This window comes from Leptopilina heterotoma, unplaced genomic scaffold (assembly GCF_015476425.1).
Source record: "Leptopilina heterotoma isolate Lh14 unplaced genomic scaffold, ASM1547642v1 Lhet_134, whole genome shotgun sequence".
Lineage (NCBI taxonomy): Eukaryota > Metazoa > Arthropoda > Insecta > Hymenoptera > Figitidae > Leptopilina > Leptopilina heterotoma.
The window spans coordinates 3,012,157-3,033,516 of NW_025110853.1; the positions used below are offsets into that span (position 1 = coordinate 3,012,157).

The following is a 21,360-nucleotide window of genomic DNA, read 5'->3' on the forward strand; positions in this document are numbered from 1 at the left end:
AAAAAATAACGAATACAGTGGTTAAAATTATTCAATCAATCACAATGCAGAACGAAGGGAATTGAGACGATTTCATTGGTTGAAAATAAGTCAGGGTGTGTTTGTGAATTTTGATAATGCGATCAATTGTAAACAAATTTGCAAAAAAATGTTATTGTGCTTGAATTACAGTATAATTTTTTAAGTTTCTATAAGAATTACATGTCCTCTTAATTAATATAAGAGTTAATATTGTCCAGTAAGTGAATTTATATTAGTTACCTAATATTTTGTATATTCCGCATGCAATCAAGAATCCTAACCTATAATTATGTTAATATTTTTCAAAACATTTTATCGCAATATAACGCAAAAAAAGTAGTTTTTATTAATTGCAATTAATGTTTATCAAGAAAAATTTACTTTATTTTAGGAATTACGTTTATTTTATCGAACTGAATGGAAAACAATAACCAACAATTTAAGCAACAAAATGACAAGGTCGTTGCTTTTATTTTTGGAAAAATTGGTATGTATTTGACAAAAATATTATTCAAATTTTATTGTTTTTCTTTTTTTTTACAATGAAAATCATGAGTGATTTTCAATACGTACTTTGTTGATTTTTTTATCAACATTAAATTTATAAGTTCCAAATGTTTGTTATACATTCATAACCTTGATTTTCAAATTTAAATAATTGAAAATGAATTTCACACTCCAGACACATAATTATTTTTGTAATTTACATTTGTCGTTGTGTATTTAGAAATAAATTTTATACTTTAAGTGCATTTTTATTTAAGTGTATTCATAAAATTTGTGTTTGTAAATATTTTGCTGGAATTTCGAATGAAATTTTTGCTTTATTTCTAAATAATATGTAATTGCAGTTAAATTTCTAATTAGAAAATTAGTTATTGAGATTACAATTTAGTATTCAATTATTTTAAGTTTAAATAATAATGATATGATAATTATAACAAGAAAAATTAAATCTTTTTATGAAATGTATTTATTTATTTATTTAGAAGTACAAACAAGTAAAATAACAAGTAATTCGTTTTTATTATGAAATTAATTCAATTGAAATCAATTTAGGTGTTAAAATCTATATTTTTAAATTTTTATTGTTTTTGTCAATTCAATTTCATTAAAGTTTACAATTATTAAAAATGTAAATTTGTAATTAGAAATTCACTTTTAAAGACGAAAGGCATACATTTTTAGTATAATAAATAATAATTTTTATAAATTATATGATTTTAATTATTCTAAATTATATTATTCGTAATTATACATTTTAATAAATTTATATATTTATATTTATTACTTTTTACTACAAAGAAATTATTTAATTTACGTAATTTTAATTTTAATAAAAACAAAATTTAAATAAAATTGTAATTTCTGAAGTGTAGAAATTATTGTAAAATTATTTAATAAACATAATTTTAATTTTAATAAAACAAAATTCAAATAAAATTGTAATTTCTAAATTATACCTAGAAAATTTAATTAAAAATATCTATAAAAATCAGTTGAATTAAATTATTTATTTCTAATTCCAATTTATTCTACAAACCTTTATTTTATAATTTTATTTTCAAAAAAGAATTTGTTTTCAAGAAAACTATAATTTTTTTACCTTTGTTTTTACACAGTAAATAATAAAACAAAATTTTAAATTAAGTAGTTCAATAAATTTGATTACCTAATTATTTCTAAATGTTCCTAAAATTCTAAACGTTCAAATGAACGAAATTTATTTATTTTCTTTTAAATTCAAATTTATTATATTATTGAGTCAACTATTAAAAAAAGTTTATAAAGTATCAAAATTTTTAATTAATGTTTCTCATTTTTGTTTCAGTGTGTAATTTATAAAAATATTTACATTGAAAAAAATATTTCGTTCATACGTTCAAATGAACGTAATATTTTTTATTAAAAATATTTTCATAAATTACTTATAATTAGTATATAATTAATTACTGAAAAAATATTAAATTTCTAGAATTGATAAGAAAATTCTGTATTTTGGTTTTCATCAATCTTTGAAAATATTGAAAATTTCTGAATTTTTTGTTTGTTTGTCTTATAAACTTTGAAATCAAAAATAATAATTAATAATAATAATTAAACTTTAAACAATATAAAATTTAATTTATTTTAAATAATTTAAATCTTTAAGAAGAATCACAAAAATATTACTTTAAAATTATTAAGTAAATAATTTTATTTAAAAACTTCAAAAATAATTTAATTTTAGTAAACTAGCGTTTATAACTTTTATAATTAATTGAATTTCAAAAGATTTCAAGTTAAAGTTTTAGAAAATGTGAATTAGAATTTAATAATTTTACTAATTTTACATAATTATTTGATAATTTTACTTTAAAACCAAAACTACCAAAGTTGCGTTTACAATTTTTAGAAATAATTGAATTCCAAAAAAGTCAAAAAAAAAAAAACCGAAAAAGTTAGTTTTTTAACAATTTTTTTTAAATTACTTGAATTTTTGAATACATATTTTATTGAAAAATGGTTGAATAATTGAAATTTCATAAAATTAAATTGTAAATAAGTGAATTTCAAAAATATTTTACAACTTTTTTCCCTTGAATAATTGAATTTTTACAGAACTTTCTAAAAAATTATTGATTTAGAAAAGAATTTGAGTTGAAAATTCTAGAAAATAATTTAATTGAAATCTTCAAAATTATTGAAAATTTCAATTTCTATGGATAACTAATATTAATAATTTAATATTTATCAAAAAACAATTTTTTCGAATATTTTGACAATTAAAGATATTTAGAAATAAATGTATTACAAACATTTATTTGTCTGTCAAATAATTTTTGGAGTGAATCAAAATATTCATAATCGTCATCAAAAAAGATGTTCCTAAAGTTTTGATAGTTCAAATGAACGAAAATTTTTTCCCTTTTTGATCATTCCTGATATTTTTGTATTTTAATGAAAAATAGAAAATTAATTTAATATTTATTAAGTAAGTAATAATTCACTTTTAAATGTGTATTTAATATTTTGTACCAAAATTAAAAAAATAAAAAAAACGAAAATATTCGTTCATTTGAACGTTCAGAAGTTTAGGAACATCAAAAAAGTAAGAATTCTGTCTGGAAATCAAGGAAAATAAACTTTTTGTGTCAAACTGGTTGAATTATATAAATTTGAACTATTTTCAATTGGTTTCAGGAGCAATTCTTCTAGTATGTGGACTAAATTAGATTAAACAAAAAGGAGGAAAAAAACGATTTCAAAATGTCGAGCACCGTTCAACAATACGTTCAACGTTTAAAATCGCGTCATGAGGAAGTTCGTAATGAAACGGCTCGCAAACTTTCCGTTTACGTTAAAACGGAATTACGCGAAGCATCACAAGAGGAATTCACCGCATTTATGGACGAATTTAATCATCATATTTTCGAAATGGTCTCAGGCTCCGATATGAATGAGAAGAAGGGTGGAATTTTGGCGATAATCTGTTTAATCGACGCCGATGTTGGTAGTATAAATACACGTACTATTAGATTTGCGAATTATCTCCGACATTTATTGCCGTCGAGCGATGTTGGTGTTATGGAGTTGGCGGCAAAGACTGTTGGGAAATTGGCCCTTGTTTCGGGCACTTATACGGCAGCTTATGTGGAATTCGAAGTGAAACGAGCGTTTGAATGGCTGGGTGGTGATCGTAATGAGGGGAAACGACAGGCGGCCGTTTTGGTTCTGAAAGAATTGGCAGTATCGATGCCTACGTATTTTTTTCAACAAGTAACGCCTTTTTTCGAGGTGATCTTCAATGCGGTGAGGGATCCAAAAGCGGTGATACGAGAGGGGGCGGTGGAGGCACTTCGGGCTGCTTTGGTCGTCACGGCGCAGAGAGAAACGGCTAAGCAGATGCACAAGTCGCAGTGGTATAAACAATGTTACGATGAGATTTGTTCTGGGTTCGAGGACGTTTCTTTTAGGGAGAGGAGTTTCAATAGGGATGATCGTATTCATGGTTCTTTGTTGGTTTTGAACGAATTGCTGAGGTGTAGCAATATTCAATGGGAGAGGGATTATGAGGATCTGATGGAGAAGTTAAATTGCTCCCCCCAGAAGAAGGAGAACGATATATTTCTCATGATGCCGCATTTGAAATCGAATCTGGTGACTAAGTGGTCAATGTCGTCGAAGAATGCTCTGAATGCACAGTCTTCACACCATCCGACACATGAATCAACCGCGTGTCGTGGTTTAATGTTGGAAAAGTTGGACGATGTTAGTGATGAGGTCATGAATCAGAGAATATCCCGTAATCCGCATATTCAGAACGCGTTGATGAATCTTTTACCAAGATTGGCGGCTTTCAATAGAGAGAAATTTGTTCAGAGTAATTTGAGAGATTGTCTGGCTTATTTGCTGATGACACTCAAAGGAAGGGAGAAGGACAGAGCGGCGGCTTTCACGACCATTGGCCTGATTGCTGTGGCTGTTGGCGATCCGATCAAGCCCTACTTGGGGAGAATTATGGAAACTATCAAGAGTTCACTGCCCTCGAAGGAAATGTCGAATAAGAAGCGAGTTGCCCTGGAACCGGCCGTTTTTATCTGTATCACTCTCTTGGGCCACGCTGTAAAGCAGACAATCTCCGGTGATGTTAAGGACATTTTGGAGTCGATGTTGGCGACCGGTTTGAGTCCTATTTTGACGACTTCACTACGGGAACTGGCGCACGATGTGCCTTCGTTAAAAGCTGATATTTCGCAAGGTTTGCTGAGAATGTTGTCGCAGGTGTTGATGCACAAACCATTGAGACATCCTGGAGCACCCTGGAGCGCGAGTAGTCCAAATTTGACAAGTCTGTCCGAAGTCGATGTCTCCTCGACAGTTCTGGCACTGAGGACCCTTGGGACTTTCGATTTCGACGAGAATCCACTGTTACAGTTCGTGAAGCGTTGCGCGGATCATTTTCTCACATCGGAACAGGCGGAGGTGCGTCTCGAGGCGGTGAGAACGTGTTCGAGGCTCCTGCGACTCTCGTTAAATCAACCCGGACATACGGTGACGACCACTGTTTCTTCAGTTGTCCGAAAACTACTCGATGTTGGAATTATCGATCCAGATCCGGATGTTCGATTTTGGGTCCTCGCCTCCTTGGACGAATCGTTTGATAGTCATTTGGCGCAGGCCGAGAGTCTCTCGGCACTGTTCGTTGGGATGAATGACGAGATTTTCGAAATTCGGGAAATTGCCAGCAGAACGATTGGAAGACTGAGTATAATGAATCCAGCCTATGTGATGCCGTCCTTGAGGAAGACGTTGATTCAACTGTTGACCGAGTTGGAGTATTCGGGAATGGGGCGGAATAAGGAGCAAGCGGCGAGGATGCTCGACCATCTCGTGGTGAGTGCACCGAGATTAATTCGTCCCTACATGGAACCGATGCTCAAGGTTCTAGTGCCAAAATTAAAAGAACCGGAACCGAATCCATGTGTTATTTTGGCAATTCTAAAGGCGATTGGCGATTTAGCGGAGGTTAGCGGTGCCGAAATGCAGCAGTGGCTTCCGGAACTGTTGTCCATTTTGCTGGAGATGTTGGTCGACGCGAGTTCACCCGAGAAACGTGGGGTTGCCCTCTGGGTTCTGGGTCAACTGGTCGGGAGTACTGGTTACGTGGTGAAGCCTTACATGCAATATCCGACTTTGTTGGACGTTTTGATAAACTTTTTGAAAACGGAGCAACAGACGCATATTCGGAGGGAGACAATAAGAGTACTGGGTTTACTCGGAGCACTAGATCCCTATAAGCATAAGATGAATTTGGGTCAAATTGACTCCCAGTTGGACACACTGACATCGATGGCGGATATAAAGAGTGACGCGGAGATGAATCAGGACCTGACGACGAGTGAAATGCTGGTGAATATGTCGTCGTCGACTCTGGAAGAATATTACCCGGCGATTGCTATTGCAACGCTGATGAGAATAATTCGCGATCCCACGCTGTCGCAGCATCATACCATGGTGGTGCAGGCCGTGACTTTTATTTTCAAGAGTTTGGGCATCAAGTGCGTTCCATACATATCGCAGGTGATGCCAAGTTTTCTGAATGTTGTCCGCACGGCCGACATTACGTTCCGTGAGTACCTTTTCCAGCAACTTGCCATTCTGATCGCAATTGTGAAGCAACATATTAGAAATTACCTCGACGATATTTTTATTCTAATTAAAGAATTTTGGACCGTTAACAGTCCCTTACAGAGTACGTTAATTTTGCTCGTTGAACACATTGCCGTTGCATTGGGTTCTGAGTTCAAGATCTACATTCCACAACTGATACCACAAATTCTCAAGGTGTTGAATCATGATCCTAGTAAGGATCGTACGGTGACTGTGAAACTTCTCCAAGCTCTGCAGAAGTTTGGTAATAATTTGGATAATTATCTTCATTTGGTGCTACCGCCGATTGTGAAATTGTTTTGCGCCACGGACTGTCCGATTGTGGTGAATAGAGTCGCTTTGGAGACGATTGATCATCTGTCGGATTGTCTAGATTTCACGGATTTCTCATCGAGAATAATACACCCGTTGGTGAGGGTTTTGGATCAATTTCCGGATCTTCGAGACACTGCGATGGACACACTTTGTGCTATTATTATTCAATTAGGAAAGAAGTACAAGATCTTTATTCTTATGGTGCAGAAGGTGATTATTAAGCATAAGATTTCGAATACGCGCTATGAGTGGTTGGTGCATAAGATTGATATTGAATCGTCGGTGGTGGATACGGAGGACTATCTTCTGATAAAGCAGAGGCAGTCGAAGAATAAAAATAGGGACATGTCGTTGACTTCTTCGGATACGACGACTATAAAACGTTTACATGTGGACGCTTCGAATTTGCAGAAGGCTTGGACTGCGACGAGACGGGTGTCGAAGGACGATTGGCTCGAGTGGATTAAGAGTTTGTCGATTGGTTTGTTGAAGGAGTCACCGTCGCCGGCCTTGAGATCCTGTTGGGCTTTGGCACAGACTTATTCACAATTGCCGAGGGATCTATTTAATGCCGCTTTCGTTTCGTGTTGGTCCGAATTGAACGAGAGTTATCGAGCCGAACTGATACAGACACTTCAGCAAGCTCTAATGGTGCCTGATTTGCCGGAAATAACGCAGACGATTTTGAATTTAGCCGAATTTATGGAGCACTGTGACAAGGGACCATTGCCGCTGGATAATAAAATTCTCGGTGAACGAGCAATGCATTGTCGTGCCTACGCGAAAGCGCTTCATTACAAGGAGGACGAATTTCACAAGAGCAAGAATAAGAACGACTCGGAGAGGGCCGACTCGAAGAATAATGATTCGAAGAGTAATGTTTTTGAGTCACTGATATCGATTAATAATAAGTTGCAGCAGAAAGAAGCTGCTGAGGGTTTGTTGGAGTACGTGATGAATCAGCACAGTCAGCCTGAATTGAAGGTGCAAGTGAGATGGTACGAGAAGTTGCACAACTGGGACAAGGCCCTTCAACTTTATAACGAGAGACTCGAGATTGATTCGAACGATGTGGAATCGACTCTGGGTGAAATGAGATGTCTCGAGGCTTTGGGAGAATGGGGACAGCTTCATGAAGTCGCGATGAAGCAGTGGTCGAATCAGAGTGAGGAGACGAAGCAAAGAATGGCGAGGATGGCAGCAGCGGCCGCTTGGGGCCTTAATCAGTGGGAGAGTATGCAGAAGTATGTCTCGTTGATATCGAAAGACACGCAAGATGGTGCATTCTATCGAGCTGTGCTGGCAATTCATGATGAGCGTTACGACGTTGCTCATGAATTAATTGAGAGTGCGCGGGATTTACTGGACACGGAATTAACCGCAATGGCTGGGGAGAGTTATCAACGGGCGTATAATGCGATGGTCGAGGTGCAAAAATTGGCCGAATTGGAGGAAGTGATTCAATTTAAATTGGTACCCGAGAGGAGGTCAACTATCAAGAGTATGTGGTGGGAGAGACTTCAGGGTGGTCAGAGAATTGTCGAGGATTGGCAGAAGATTATTCAGGTTTTTATTATTATAATTATTATTCGATTATTTTATGAGTCAATTATTTAATAATGTCAAGTTTACAACGTTTATCGAGTTTTGCATAGTTTTTTTATGAATAATTTAAAAAATAAAAAATTATTATTATTATTATTAAGATTATTCCCTTATTTTATTCAGGTTCATACGCTCGTTGTTTCACCACAAGATGATATGTACACTTGGCTGAAGTACGCGAGTCTTTGTAGAAAGAGTGGAAATTTAATGTTGTGTCACAAAACGCTGGTGATGCTTCTTGGAATGGATCCTTCGCTGGTTCCTGACAAACCGCTTCCTACTCATCATCCACAGGTAAATATTCTCATTTTCTTAAAAACATTTTTGAACTTTTGTTACAAGTATCTATTCGTTTTTTTCTTTCATCTCTTACTTTTTGATTCCTTTTACCTTTAATTGTTTTCGAGTAATATGTGCACAAAAAAAATCAGGTTTTGGACAGTATGATTTTTTTCTATTTTTAAGACTATTTTCAAAAAAATTTGATAAAAACGAGACTTTTCTTTCACATGTTGCAACAATATACCACTTTTTTTTATATAAAGTGCAACTTATTTCGATTTTTATTCTGTGAAAAATAGCTATGTATTGTTAAATCATTTTCTGTAAAGAATCTTACTTTCTTTTTGCAAGTCTTTTAACTCATAAATCAGATTTTGTCTTCACTGTAAAAAAAATAATTGTCAAATTACAATAATTGGTATTAATTTAGAACCAATTTTTATTTCTTTCATCTTAATATTTAAAAAAAGTTTTAATTCAAAATTTAATCTTGTTTTTACATTTTTGTGAATTTTCACAATAACAAAGTTGCCGCAGGTCAGAAAATTAGACAGATTTGGCAATTATTAAAAATAATTGATTTAAAAGAAAAGTTTAGTTAAAAATTACAGAAAATAAATTAAAATTGGAAGAGTTATAGTAAACAAATTTTAAGAACTAAATTCTTAAATTTAGTAGAATTTTTAAAATTATATTTTAATTAAAAGATGCTTCGAATATTCGAAATTTCGTAATATTACATTGAAAACAATTGAATTTTACAAGAATGTTAAGTGAAATTTCATATTTATTTGAATAATTTAATTCGATAAGAAATTTCTTAAAATTATTAAAAATAATTAATTTAGAGAAGAATTTTAGTTAAAAATTCTAATAAAGAATTGAAAATTCTTAAATAAAATATACTTCTTCAAATTATTAAAAATAATTTATTTAGAAAAGGATTTTGGTCAAAAATTCTAGAAAATAATTTATTTAGAGAAGAATTCTAGTTAAAAATTCTAGAAAATAATTGAATTTTCGGTAAAATTACAGTAGCAATCATTAGAAATAATTAAAAATTTTACAAAATCATTAAACTTTTAGATAAATTTAGTTAAAAATTCTACACAATAATTGACTATTGAAAGAGTTATAGTAATAATTTTTAGAAGCAATTAAATCTCAAAAGGTTACAAATGAAAATTCTTATAAATTTGAATTTTTAGTAATTTTAAAAAACAATTCAAAAATATTAATTTTTTGAAAATTGTTAATACAAATTTTGTTGAGATTATTTAAATTTTCGAATAGACTTTTTTTAATTAAGAAATCTTCGATTAGTTGAAAATTGTAATTTTTAATTGAAAACAATTGAATTTTAGGGGGAATTTTAAGTAAAATTTCATTTTTATTTGTACCTACCAATAATAATAATTATTGAATCTCGAATAAACTAAGCTTCAAAATTTTTTAAAAATGATTTATTTAAAGAAGAATTTTAATTGAAAATTCTAAAAAATAATTAAAAAATCGCAAATAAAATATATAATTCTAAAAATTTTTTAAATAATAAATTGGAAATAATTTATTTAGAGAAAAATTTTAGTTAAAAATTCTAGAAAATAATTGAATTTCGAAACAATTACCTACCTATAGATGTAATTTTTGGAATTAAAAAAAAATTCAGAAGATTTTTGGAAATCATTGGATTGAATTGAATTCAAGAAGAAATTTTTTTAAATTATTAAAAATAAGTAATTGATTTAGAGAAGAAGTTTTGTTAAAAATTCTAAAAAATAATTAAATTTTTGGAGAAATTAAAATAGCTTTAATTTAGTTAAAAAATTCTACAAAAGAATAATGGAATATTGAAAGAGTTATAGTAATAATTTTTAGAAACAATTAAATCTCAAAAAGTTACAAATGAAATTTCTTATAAATTTGAATTTTTAGTTACTTTTATCAATCTTTAAAAATATGTACGTAATTAAATTTTAGAATATCATTAAACTTTTGGATCAATTTAGTTAAAAATTCTACCTACAAAATAATTGACTATTGAAAGAGTTATAGTAATAATTTTTAGAAACAATTAAATCTCAAAAGGTAACAAATGAAAATTTTTATAAATTTAAATAAAAAATTCAAAAAACTTAGTTTTTTGAAAACTTTTAATTTTAATACAAATTTTTTTGAAATTAATTAAATTTTCAAATATAAATTATTTAATTATGAAACCTTTGAATAACCTTTGAATAGTTGAAATTTTGTTATTTTTAATTGAAAATTATTGAATTTTAGACGAATTTTAAACGAAATTTCATTTTTATTTTTTGTACCTAATTGAATTCTCGATTAAAATAAGCTTTCAAAAATTATTAATAATATCATTTATTTAGGGAAGAATTTTCCTTGAAACTTCTAAAAAATAATTGAAAAATTTAGAAAAATTACACAGTTGTAATTTTTAGAAATAATTAAAATTTACATTAATAATTGAAATAAATTTTATGTTTGAATAGTTTTTTATTTAAAATTTTCGAAAATAATCGTGGTTAAAAAAAATGTATAAAATATCAAAAAATTATTCTAAAATATTTGAATTTTACAGAAACTTAGAAAAGAAGTTATTTTCGGGATAAGAAAAAAAGTTAAATATTTTTCTGAAAATCAGGGAAAAGTCAGGGGAATTTAAAATCGATTAAAGTAAACGATTTTTTCGAAATTTTTTAGATTTTAAATTAATTAAAACGATTTTTTAAATTTCATATTAAGCCCCTAAGTGTCGATGGCAAAGACTTTTGTTGTCAAATCTCTGCCAAGGAACTTAAGGAGTTAAAGTCGATCTGAACTGAAAATTCGATTCTTTTAATTGATATGCGATCTTTTTATTAACAGGTAACATTCGCCTACTGTAAACACATGTGGGTCGCTGGCAAACGAGACGAGGCTTACTGTCAATTGCAGAAATTCGTCACATCGTCATTAACAAATTCGGGAAATTCGGTGATAAATCAAGAAGATGAGAAGCATCAAGACGCAAGGAAGCGTTTACTCGCGAGATGTTATCTAAAACTGGGCGAATGGACCGAAGCCCTACAGGGTATCAAGGAGCACTCGATTCCAATGGTTCTCACCTACTATTCAGCCGCTACCGAGCACGATCCCACATGGTACAAAGCTTGGCATTCATTTGCCTACACAAATTACGAAACAGTTCTCTTCTACAAACATCAACAAGGCGAAATGATAAATCAAGATAATTCCCTTTCGTCCAACGGCTCTCGAAATCTCTGCAGTTCCCAGTACATTTCCCGCTACGCCGTTCCTGCCGTCGAGGGCTTCTTCCGTTCCATCAATTTGTCACACGGCAATTCTCTTCAAGACACACTGCGACTCCTCACACTCTGGTTCGAATACGGACAATGGCCAGAGGTCTACGACGCAATTGTCGAGGGTATTCGCATGATTGAAATAAACACCTGGCTCCAAGTGATTCCACAATTAATCGCTAGAATCGACACACCAAGAGCACTCGTCGGACGATGCATTCATCATTTATTGATCGACATTGGCAAATCACATCCGCAGGCTCTCGTCTATCCATTGACGGTCGCATCAAAAAGTGCGAGTCACGCGAGAAAAACGGCGGCTAATAAAATTTTGAAAAATATGTGCGAACACAGTCCCACACTGGTGCAACAGGCAATCATGGCTAGTGATGAATTGATAAGAGTGGCAATATTGTGGCATGAGTTGTGGCACGCTGGTCTTGAGGAGGCGAGTCGTTTGTACTTTGGCGAGAGAAATGTTAAGGGTATGTTTGATACATTGGAGCCGTTGCACGCGATGCTCGAACGTGGTCCACAAACATTGAAGGAGACATCGTTTAATCAAGCCTACGGACGGGATTTAGTTGAAGCTCAAGATTGGTGCCATAGATTTAAAGCTTCGGGCAATGTTCGCGATTTGAATCAGGCGTGGGATCTTTATTATCACGTTTTTCGACGAATCTCACGACAATTGCCACAATTGACAAGTTTGGAATTGCAATATGTGAGTCCAAAACTTTTATTGTGTCGGGATCTTGAATTGGCCGTGCCTGGAAGCTATCAACCTGGACAGCCAATTATTCGGATATCGAACTTTCACAGTTCGATGCAAGTCATTACGAGTAAACAACGACCGAGGAAATTGTGCATTAAAGGTAATTTCCATCTTTTAAATCAAAAAATGTCTAATTTTATTTATTTTAAGGTTCACTGTTATTTTTATCCATATCAAGAAAATAATTTAAATATTCCATAAAATTCTTTTTATAGTATTTATTTTGAGAAGAATTCAATGGTGATAAAATCAAATCGGTCTGAAGATATTTTGATCCTTTTTGAATTTTTATTTCTCTTAAAATCGTTGAATTCCTCTCAAAAAATTGCTATAAAATTAATTTTCCTACAGTTATGAACGTTCAAAGGAACGAAAATTTTTTTTATGTTCCAATATTTTTAAAAAAAATTACTAAATTCAGATGAAAAATATTTTTAACTGAACAATTAATTTAGTTAAAAATTAGGTTTTAAATTATAAAAAACAAATTTTTGTAAATAAAATACAAATTAAAAGAAGCAATAAAAATATCGTCGTTCATTTGAACGTTCAAAACTTTTGGTACATTAAAAGTAATTTTTTGGAATATTTAAGTTATTTTCTTGATTTTGTTAAAATTATCAGTGAACCCTCGTCTTAATTTATTACAAGATTAATAAACAAAGATTGACAAAGGTTGACAGAGATTAGAAAAAATTAAATTAGTCAGGAAAATTAAGAAAATGTCAGGGAATTTTATCAAAAATTTTAGGAAAATATAGCAAAATTCTAGAATTACTAGATAAAAATTCTGGTTTTTGGTGTTCAATAAGAGTTTTGAAAAACTTAAAAAAACTTGAGTTCTCCTTGAATATCTTTTCAACTTAAAAACTTTTTATAATCATGATGAATTTTTAAACAATACCTTGAATTTTATTTATTTTGATAAATAAGAAATCCAAGTTTGGGAAATCAGGGAATTTTATTAAAAGTACTGGAAAAATATTAATTTTTTAGAATTTATTAGAAAGTGTCCCGCACCTTACGAAAATATTAAAAAGATTTAATTTTTCTTGAATTTATTTTTGTTTGACTCATAAACTGAAATTATCAGGAATTTTAATACAAATTTTTACATTTTTTCTATTATTGACAATAATTAAATTTTACTGAATGTGAAATTGAACTTATTTTTTTAAAAACTTAATTCTTGAAAATCTATTATAAAATTATTACTTACATATTAACTAACGAATAATTTTACTTAAAAATTCCAAAAATAATTGAATTTTAAAAGAGTTGCGTTTACAATTTTGATAAATAATTCAATTTCAAAAGGTTTCAAATTGAAATTTTAGAAAATTTGAAATAAACATCATTTTAATTAAAAGTCCTTAAAATTTTAGGTTTTGAAAAAAAGTTTAATAGTAAACAAAAGTGGATGTTAGAATATTTTGAAGTAAATTTTCTTTTTTTCTGTATAATTGAATTCTCAAAAATTATTAAATATTTTATTAATTTATAGGTTGATTTTAGTAAAACTTCTAGAAAATAATTATGTAAATTTAAATCTTGACAATAATTTGGAAGAATTAATAGTAGCAAATTAACATTTTTGAAAATCTTACTTCCTATGAATAAATAATAATAATGATTAAATAATTTTAAAAAATTATTGAATGTTTCGAATAATTTTAAAATTTAAGATAATAACAAATATGTAAATGTATTAGAATTATTTTCTTGTGTGCATCTAATCATTTTGAGAATTAATCAGAATATTCTTTATGGTCAGGAAATAAGTAAAAATTCTGTCTGGATATCAGGGAAAAATATTATTAAATTTTTCTGGCATCGCATAAATAATTAAACTTATTTTAATTAATTAAATTCTTTAATAACTGTCTCAAAGTTATTGATTATAATAATTATCTTTAGAAAAGATTTTAGCTAAAAACTATTGCAATTTTTACAAATAATTAAATTTCAGATTATAAACAAAAATTTTTTCAAAATTTCAATTGTTATAAAAAATTAATAGGTAGGATTTATTTAAAAAATTATTTAAGTTTTAAAAGAAGGTTTAATTTAAATTTATCTATTTAAATTTATTATTTAAAATTCTGAAAAGAATAAAGTTTCAGAAAAATTTTAATTCAATTTTTTAAAGATACTTATATAAAAAAAACATCCAATTTTCCAAAAAGTTTATTGTAATGTCAAATAATCAAATTTTACAAAGAATCAGAATCGAATGTACTCATGTTTTTAGTGTAAAAAATTTGGTTTAAAAACTGAAGTTTCGAAAAATTGGGGTTTTAAAATGTTTGAGTTCTATTTTTCACAGATAATTGAATTTTCATAAATAAATTATTGACATTTTTTGAAATAATTAAAATTTCAAAAAATTGTATCAAAAATAATGGAAATTTTTAAGAATTTTATTAAAATTTTTAAAAATTGAGAGAAGTTAGAGAAAAAGAAAATGTGGTAATCCTGTATTAATTTATTAATTTATTTACAGGAGAATTGTAATGAATATAAATATATATTTAAAAAATTGTATACATTTTTTCTAATTTTTGAATTGTTTTTTAGGGAGTAATGGCAAGGATTACATGTTCCTTTTGAAGGGACACGAAGATCTTCGACAGGACGAGCGTGTGATGCAGTTATTCGGTTTAGTTAATACATTATTGTTGCACGATCCTGACACTTTTAGGAGAAATCTTACTATACAGGTGAGAATTGAATTTGAAGAAATAATTCAACAAAGAATTAGAAAAAAAATTAGTCAAATTCAATTATTTCGTATTTTAAATGAAAAAAACAAACTACCTAAGTTTTAAATTTGTTTTCATTTAAAGTTGAAGAATTTAATTTTTATCACTTTAAGGAATAAAAATAAAAATTTTCTTGGCACTTAGAAACGATATAGAATTTAACATAATCTAAATTTTAAGAAAATATTTCTTGATGACAAAATTGTTATTTTTTATTTAAATGCAACTTTTATTTGTTTAAAATGTTAAAAATTAAATTCTTTACACTTTCACAAAAACGAATTTCGAATTTAAGTTGTTTTTTTTTTATTTTACAATACGAAATTAAAGTATTGGACTACGTTTGTTGTTTTGACTGTCAGACTCTTCCTTAATTATTTTTACAACGTTTGTAATCAACAATTTCGAAGAAAAAAATTTTTTGATGCAGTTTTTATGAATTTGTATCTGAAAAATTGATTTAATATGATTATATTTTTAATATAATTTTATATTTAATTTAATTAATTTAATTGTGGAAATTTGCAGAGATACGCTGTGATACCATTGTCGACAAATAGTGGCCTTATTGGTTGGGTGCCTCATTGCGATACATTGCACACCCTGATTAGAGATTATCGAGAAAAGAAGAAAATTCTCCTCAATATAGAACACCGAATTATGCTTCGAGTTAGTATGAAACTAATTATTTTACTAAAAATACTTCAATTTTAATTTTAGTAAAAATTTAATAATTAAATTTAATAAAAAATTTAAAATTCGAGCCAACATATCGAATTTAAATAAAAGTTTCCTATATTTTGAGAAAGAAAAGAAATTAATATAGTAGAGAAAAGTAAAATCTTAAAATTAAGATTTCTTACGATTCTTTTATATACCTATAAAAAATTTCTTTTTTATTTTAGAATGAAAATTTTTACATTGAGAAGGAGAAATAAAAGTTTAAACAAACCTTAATAAAAAATTAATAACTATTAAATTTAATTTTGATTTTTAGATTTCTTTTGATTCTTTCATATATAAACAATTACTTTTTTAGTCAGAAAGAAAATGTTTACATTGAGAGAGAAAATATAGAGTAAAAAATAAAACCTTTAATCTAAGAATTAAAATTTTTTTTATTTCTCGTAAGATTTTTTAATTCTATTCTCTAAATAAAAATTTTTTGCATAAAGAAGGAAAAGAATAAATAATATGCAGTGAAGAAGTAAAACTTTCTAAAAACCAAAAATATGAATAACAAAATAATATAAATCTATAGAGTATAAAAATAAATTAGTATAGAAATTTATTTTCTATGAAAAAAAGAAATAATGAAAATTGATTACAGATGGCACCAGATTACGATCATCTTATGTTAATGCAAAAAGTAGAAGTATTCGAACACGCCCTGGAGCATACGAACGGTGACGATTTATCGCGTCTCCTCTGGCTGAAATCGCCATCAAGTGAAGTATGGTTTGATCGTCGGACAAATTACACACGTTCATTGGCAGTGATGTCAATGGTTGGCTATATTCTTGGACTTGGTGATCGTCATCCATCGAATTTGATGCTTGATCGTTTGAGTGGAAAAATTCTTCACATTGATTTTGGTGATTGCTTCGAAGTGGCAATGACACGTGAAAAATTCCCTGAGAAAATTCCATTTAGATTGACGAGAATGTTAATTAATGCAATGGAAGTGACGGGCATTGAGGGCACATACAGAAGGACCTGTGAATCCGTTATGTCTGTTTTACATCGAAATAAGGACAGTCTTATGGCAGTTTTGGAAGCTTTTGTCTATGATCCTTTGTTGAATTGGCGTCTCATGGACAATACGGTGCCGAAGGTGAAGAGATCCGATGCTCAGGGAATGAGCGCGAGTAGTAGTCAGGAACGTGGTGATATTATTGATTCGCTGACGTCAACTTTGCCGAAAAAAGGAGCTCCTTGCAGTATCGAGAATGGTGGTAATTTTCATTTTTTTTTGTTAATTTTTATTGTCAGTGGTCCTTAGTTTATACCTTTATTTATTTATTTATTCATTAGAATTCTATTATACATGTATAATAAAACTATATAAAATATATAAATAGAATAAAAAAGAAAAGAAAAAATATAAAAATAGAATAAAAGGAAAAAGAAAAAAGAAAATAAAATAAAAAGAATAGAAAAAATATATAATAATTAACAAAAACATAATTAAATAAATAATGCGAAGATCTGAAATATAATTAATTTATAATTTCACTTTAAATATTATTAATTCGAAAATGTTAAAAATGAAATATTCGCTTTTAGGGGACAGTAATCAGCCGGAAGCTCTGAACAAAAAGGCGCTTGCAATCACAAATAGAGTTAGGGACAAACTCACTGGTCGCGATTTTTCACACGATCAAATGTTGAGCGTTCAACGACAAGTTGATCTTTTAATTCAACAGGCAACCAATAATGAAAACCTCTGCCAGTGTTACATCGGATGGTGAGTTTTTTAAAACACAAAATTTATTTCAATAATAAAAGTTCAAATATTGCGAAAAAATAACAACTATAACAATTCTTCTAAAATTCAATTATTTTCTGGAATTTTCAAACTAAATTTATTCAAAAGTTCAATAATTTTTTAAAATAAGTATTTAAATAAATAATTATTAAATATTTCTAATTGAAATTTTTAGAAATTTAAATTCTAACCTTCTGCAATGCAATTATTTCTAAAAACAGTTATTGTAATTTATTTAAAATTCAATTACTTTTCGAATATTTTTAACTAAATTTCTTCTCTAAATCAATTATTTTTAATAATACCTGAGTTTAATTAATTAAATAACATATATTCGAAAATTTCAATAATATTAAGAAAATTTTTCAAAAAACTAAGTTAATTAAAGTTTATAATTAAAGTTACTCAAAATTAAAATTTTCAAGAATTTTAATTTTGAAACCTTTTAATGATTTCTACAAATTGTTTCTATAACTCTTTCAATCTATATTTATTTTTTTAATAGGTAATAATCGTTTTTTAAATGCTTTTAAAAGTTTAGAATTAACGAAATTTTAATTTCGTGTTATGAAGATTAAATATTAAAAAAGTTTTTAATTCAAAATCATAAAATAATTTGTAAATTTAATTTAACATTTTAAAACCAAAAAAAAAATAGTGACTTATAGATTATTGTATAAAAACTAATTTTTATTGCTCCAAAATTTATTTTATAAGAAAAAGTATCTTTTTTTATGTAGAATTAAAAAATTATAGTTTCGAAGTTTGATAAAATTTTTAAATATCATTGAATCTCGTGAAAAAATATTCAATTCTTTTGAGGAATTATGATAAAAATTTTATTGACAGTAATTAAATTCTCGTAAAGAATTTTATTAAAACTCTTTAAAATACGTAATTGAATTCTTTCGAAAATTTTCGAGAAATTTTAATAAAAATGTTGTGAGAATTATTGAATTCCTGAGAAAATAATTAAACTTTTTTAATGAATATCTACATGAAAGTAACTGAATTTTTATGAAGAATTTTATTTAAATTCTTTAAAATAATTTAATTCTTTCGGAGAATTTTATATTTTTAAAAATTTAATTTTTTGACAAAATCTATGAAAATCCTTATAAAGAGACAATTGAAAATTAACAATTGAATTCTTGTCAGGAATTTGATTATTTATGAAATTAATTGAATTTTTGTGTAGAATTGTATCTATTAAAATTTTTGTAAATAATTAAATAGTCTCAAAGAATTTTAATAAAAGTTATGTAAATAATAAAAAATATTTATAAATTTGAATTTTTTAAAATTTTTGAATCTAAAATTATTCAAAAATTAAAGTTGATATTTGTTTGAAAATAAAATTTTTTGATTTTTGCATAATAATAAGTTATTGATTTATTACTATAAAAAATGAACTAAAAAGCAATGGGAAAATAATAAGAAGGGAAAATACTAGTAAATTGTCATCGTAACGAAGACATTTTTATTTAGTAAATCTGATATAAACTTATCTATTATAAAAATCTTTTATCGCTAAAGTACTTAATTGTGCAATTTGTTTAATAACAATAGTCATAAAAATGAGAATTAAAATTATCAATTAATAATTCAATTTTAATAACAATACTCGAATTTTTAAAGTGATTCAAACATTATTAAACTTCTAAAACAATCTACATTATTCTTCAAAAATATTTAATTTCAATTAAATTAAAAATTTTAATAAGTTGATTGATTAAACAATTTTTGATTCAGTAAATTAAATATATTAATTTTAAAAAAATCAACTAATTGTTAATTATTCAAATTAAAATTTCTTTATTTACATTGTTATCAAATTACAAAAAAAAGATTTTATTACTTTTAAATAATTGAAAATTTCTAATAATTTCTTTTTTACATTTCAGGTGTCCATTTTGGTAGATGAGAAATAAAGAAATAAATAAAAAGGAGGACAAACTTCTTATGGTAAAAAACTAAGCGCACTATGAATATATAATTTTATTTTACAGAAGCTGATCAAAAATGAAGTTCAGTTAATTTACGATTTTTGTCGTTGTACTAATTTGTATATATTAATACAGTCGCACGCGACGATTAAGTTTAAATTCTTTTTTTTTTTTTTTAAATAATTTTATTAATATTTTACCAGTAAACTGATATTGTAAAAAAACGAAAGGTTTTCTGTACTCGTAGATTCGATGTATAAAGAAATAAAAACAAAAAATTAAAAATTGCTTTTCTTCCCGAACAAATATTATTTTTAGCCTTCTTAAGAAGGCTAAAAAAATAATGTCGTCACTAAATTGTTCTTTGAAGTCTGTTTTTCACGCTTATCGTTTATCATTATCAGCAGCAATTTCAAACTCAATTAGAAACGATCTAATTAATTTTATCGAGCGGAAAAACAACTTTCGTCATTATTTAATACATTTTTTTTATTACAATTTGTAATTTATAAATAAACATAATACTTTCTAAAAGAAAACTAAAAATAAATTATCTGGAAATTTATGAACAAATTTTGTTAATTTTACTTGAAAAATTATTAAAAATGTTAAGTTAAAAGTACAAAAAAATGTATTAAAGAGAAATAAAATAGAAACGATTGTATTTTTCATAATTTCGTTTCTGTTCATAAAAATATAAAAATTAGTGAGAAATGAGATTAATTTATTCAATTATTGTGATTAAATGGAAATTGAATACCATTTTTGATATTTTCAAAGCCAAAGGAAAATGGCAATAGTTCCACGACAGATGTGGATTGAATGGTCATCATATCGGGCGATGTTAGATAAACCGGCATGTCACCAAATTCAACCATCATTTGCCGGCACATGCCACATGGTGATGTATTTTTTGTACCATGAATTTTGTCAGCAGCAATTGAAATTGCTGTGAATTTTCGCTTCCCCTCGGATATTGCCTTTCCCATTGCAACACGTTCAGCACAAATTGCCAATGAATAGGCAGCATTTTCTACATTGCAACCAGTCGCTATTGATCCATCCTCACAACGTAGTGCTGCTCCAACTTTGAATTTACTATAAGGCGCATAAGCCATCTCGCGAACTTTTATACTCTCCTTTATCAACTCCTGCGTACAATTATCTTAAAAAAAGAAAATTTCAATTCAAACGAAATTAATATCAAGTGAATTTTAATATTGCCAAAAAATTTCCCCTCCTCTTTTTGAATTGACAAAATTTAAATTTTCTAAATTAATTTTCATCTAAAATCAACATTTGTTAACAAAACAACAATATTATCGTAAATAATAATTATTTTATTATCCTAAGTAATTATAATACAAATTTTATTTAAATCTAAATTTTAATTTATACATTCAAATTTAATATTCAAAAATTTATTTCATTTCAATTTTTCACTAAAAATTCGAAAACAATTTTTTTACTGTTATTTATAACAATTTTAGAAAATGTTATTACAAATATAAAATACGAACCAAGAGTTAAAAAATCGACGATTTTTTCTGCACTCATTTTATATATTTTGTTTTCTTTTTTTCTAAATTAATTTCACTTGAAGAAAAAAAATTTAACACTCGCACATCTGTTCGAATCGATACTCCAACTTATTTAAAGTTACTGCTGAATGACAAACAGTTCAGTGACTACTTTCTTT

General features: G+C 27.9%; 2 protein-coding genes across 3 annotated transcripts; one reads left to right on the forward strand and one right to left on the reverse strand.

Annotated features, from left to right (window-relative positions):
* Nucleotides 1–95: 95 nt before the first annotated feature.
* On the forward strand, nt 96–19,946 carry LOC122497588 (serine/threonine-protein kinase mTOR). Of its 2 annotated transcripts, none has more exons than XM_043604808.1 (10): nt 96–238; nt 413–508; nt 3,205–8,055; nt 8,218–8,388; nt 11,257–12,565; nt 15,043–15,185; nt 15,756–15,896; nt 16,558–17,182; nt 17,514–17,694; nt 19,620–19,946. In XM_043604808.1, the coding sequence occupies exons 3-10, from the start codon at nt 3,271–3,273 to the stop codon at nt 19,633–19,635; spliced, it is 7,371 nt and encodes a 2,456-aa protein (XP_043460743.1). In that variant the 5' UTR covers nt 96–238; nt 413–508; nt 3,205–3,270; the 3' UTR covers nt 19,636–19,946. The 2 variants fall into 2 exon arrangements, with proteins under 2 accessions (XP_043460743.1, XP_043460744.1); XM_043604809.1 differs by having other exon boundaries at nt 16,558–17,179.
* A 376-nt stretch (nt 19,947–20,322) lies between these two features.
* On the reverse strand, nt 20,323–21,323 carry LOC122497592 (cytidine deaminase-like). Its single transcript, XM_043604815.1, has 2 exons — nt 21,182–21,323; nt 20,323–20,826 (listed from the first exon to the last, which is right to left on the reverse strand). Exons 1-2 carry the CDS (start codon nt 21,216–21,218, stop codon nt 20,390–20,392), a joined length of 474 nt encoding a protein of 157 aa, XP_043460750.1. The 5' UTR covers nt 21,219–21,323; the 3' UTR covers nt 20,323–20,389.
* Between the last annotated feature and the right edge of the window lie 37 nt (nt 21,324–21,360).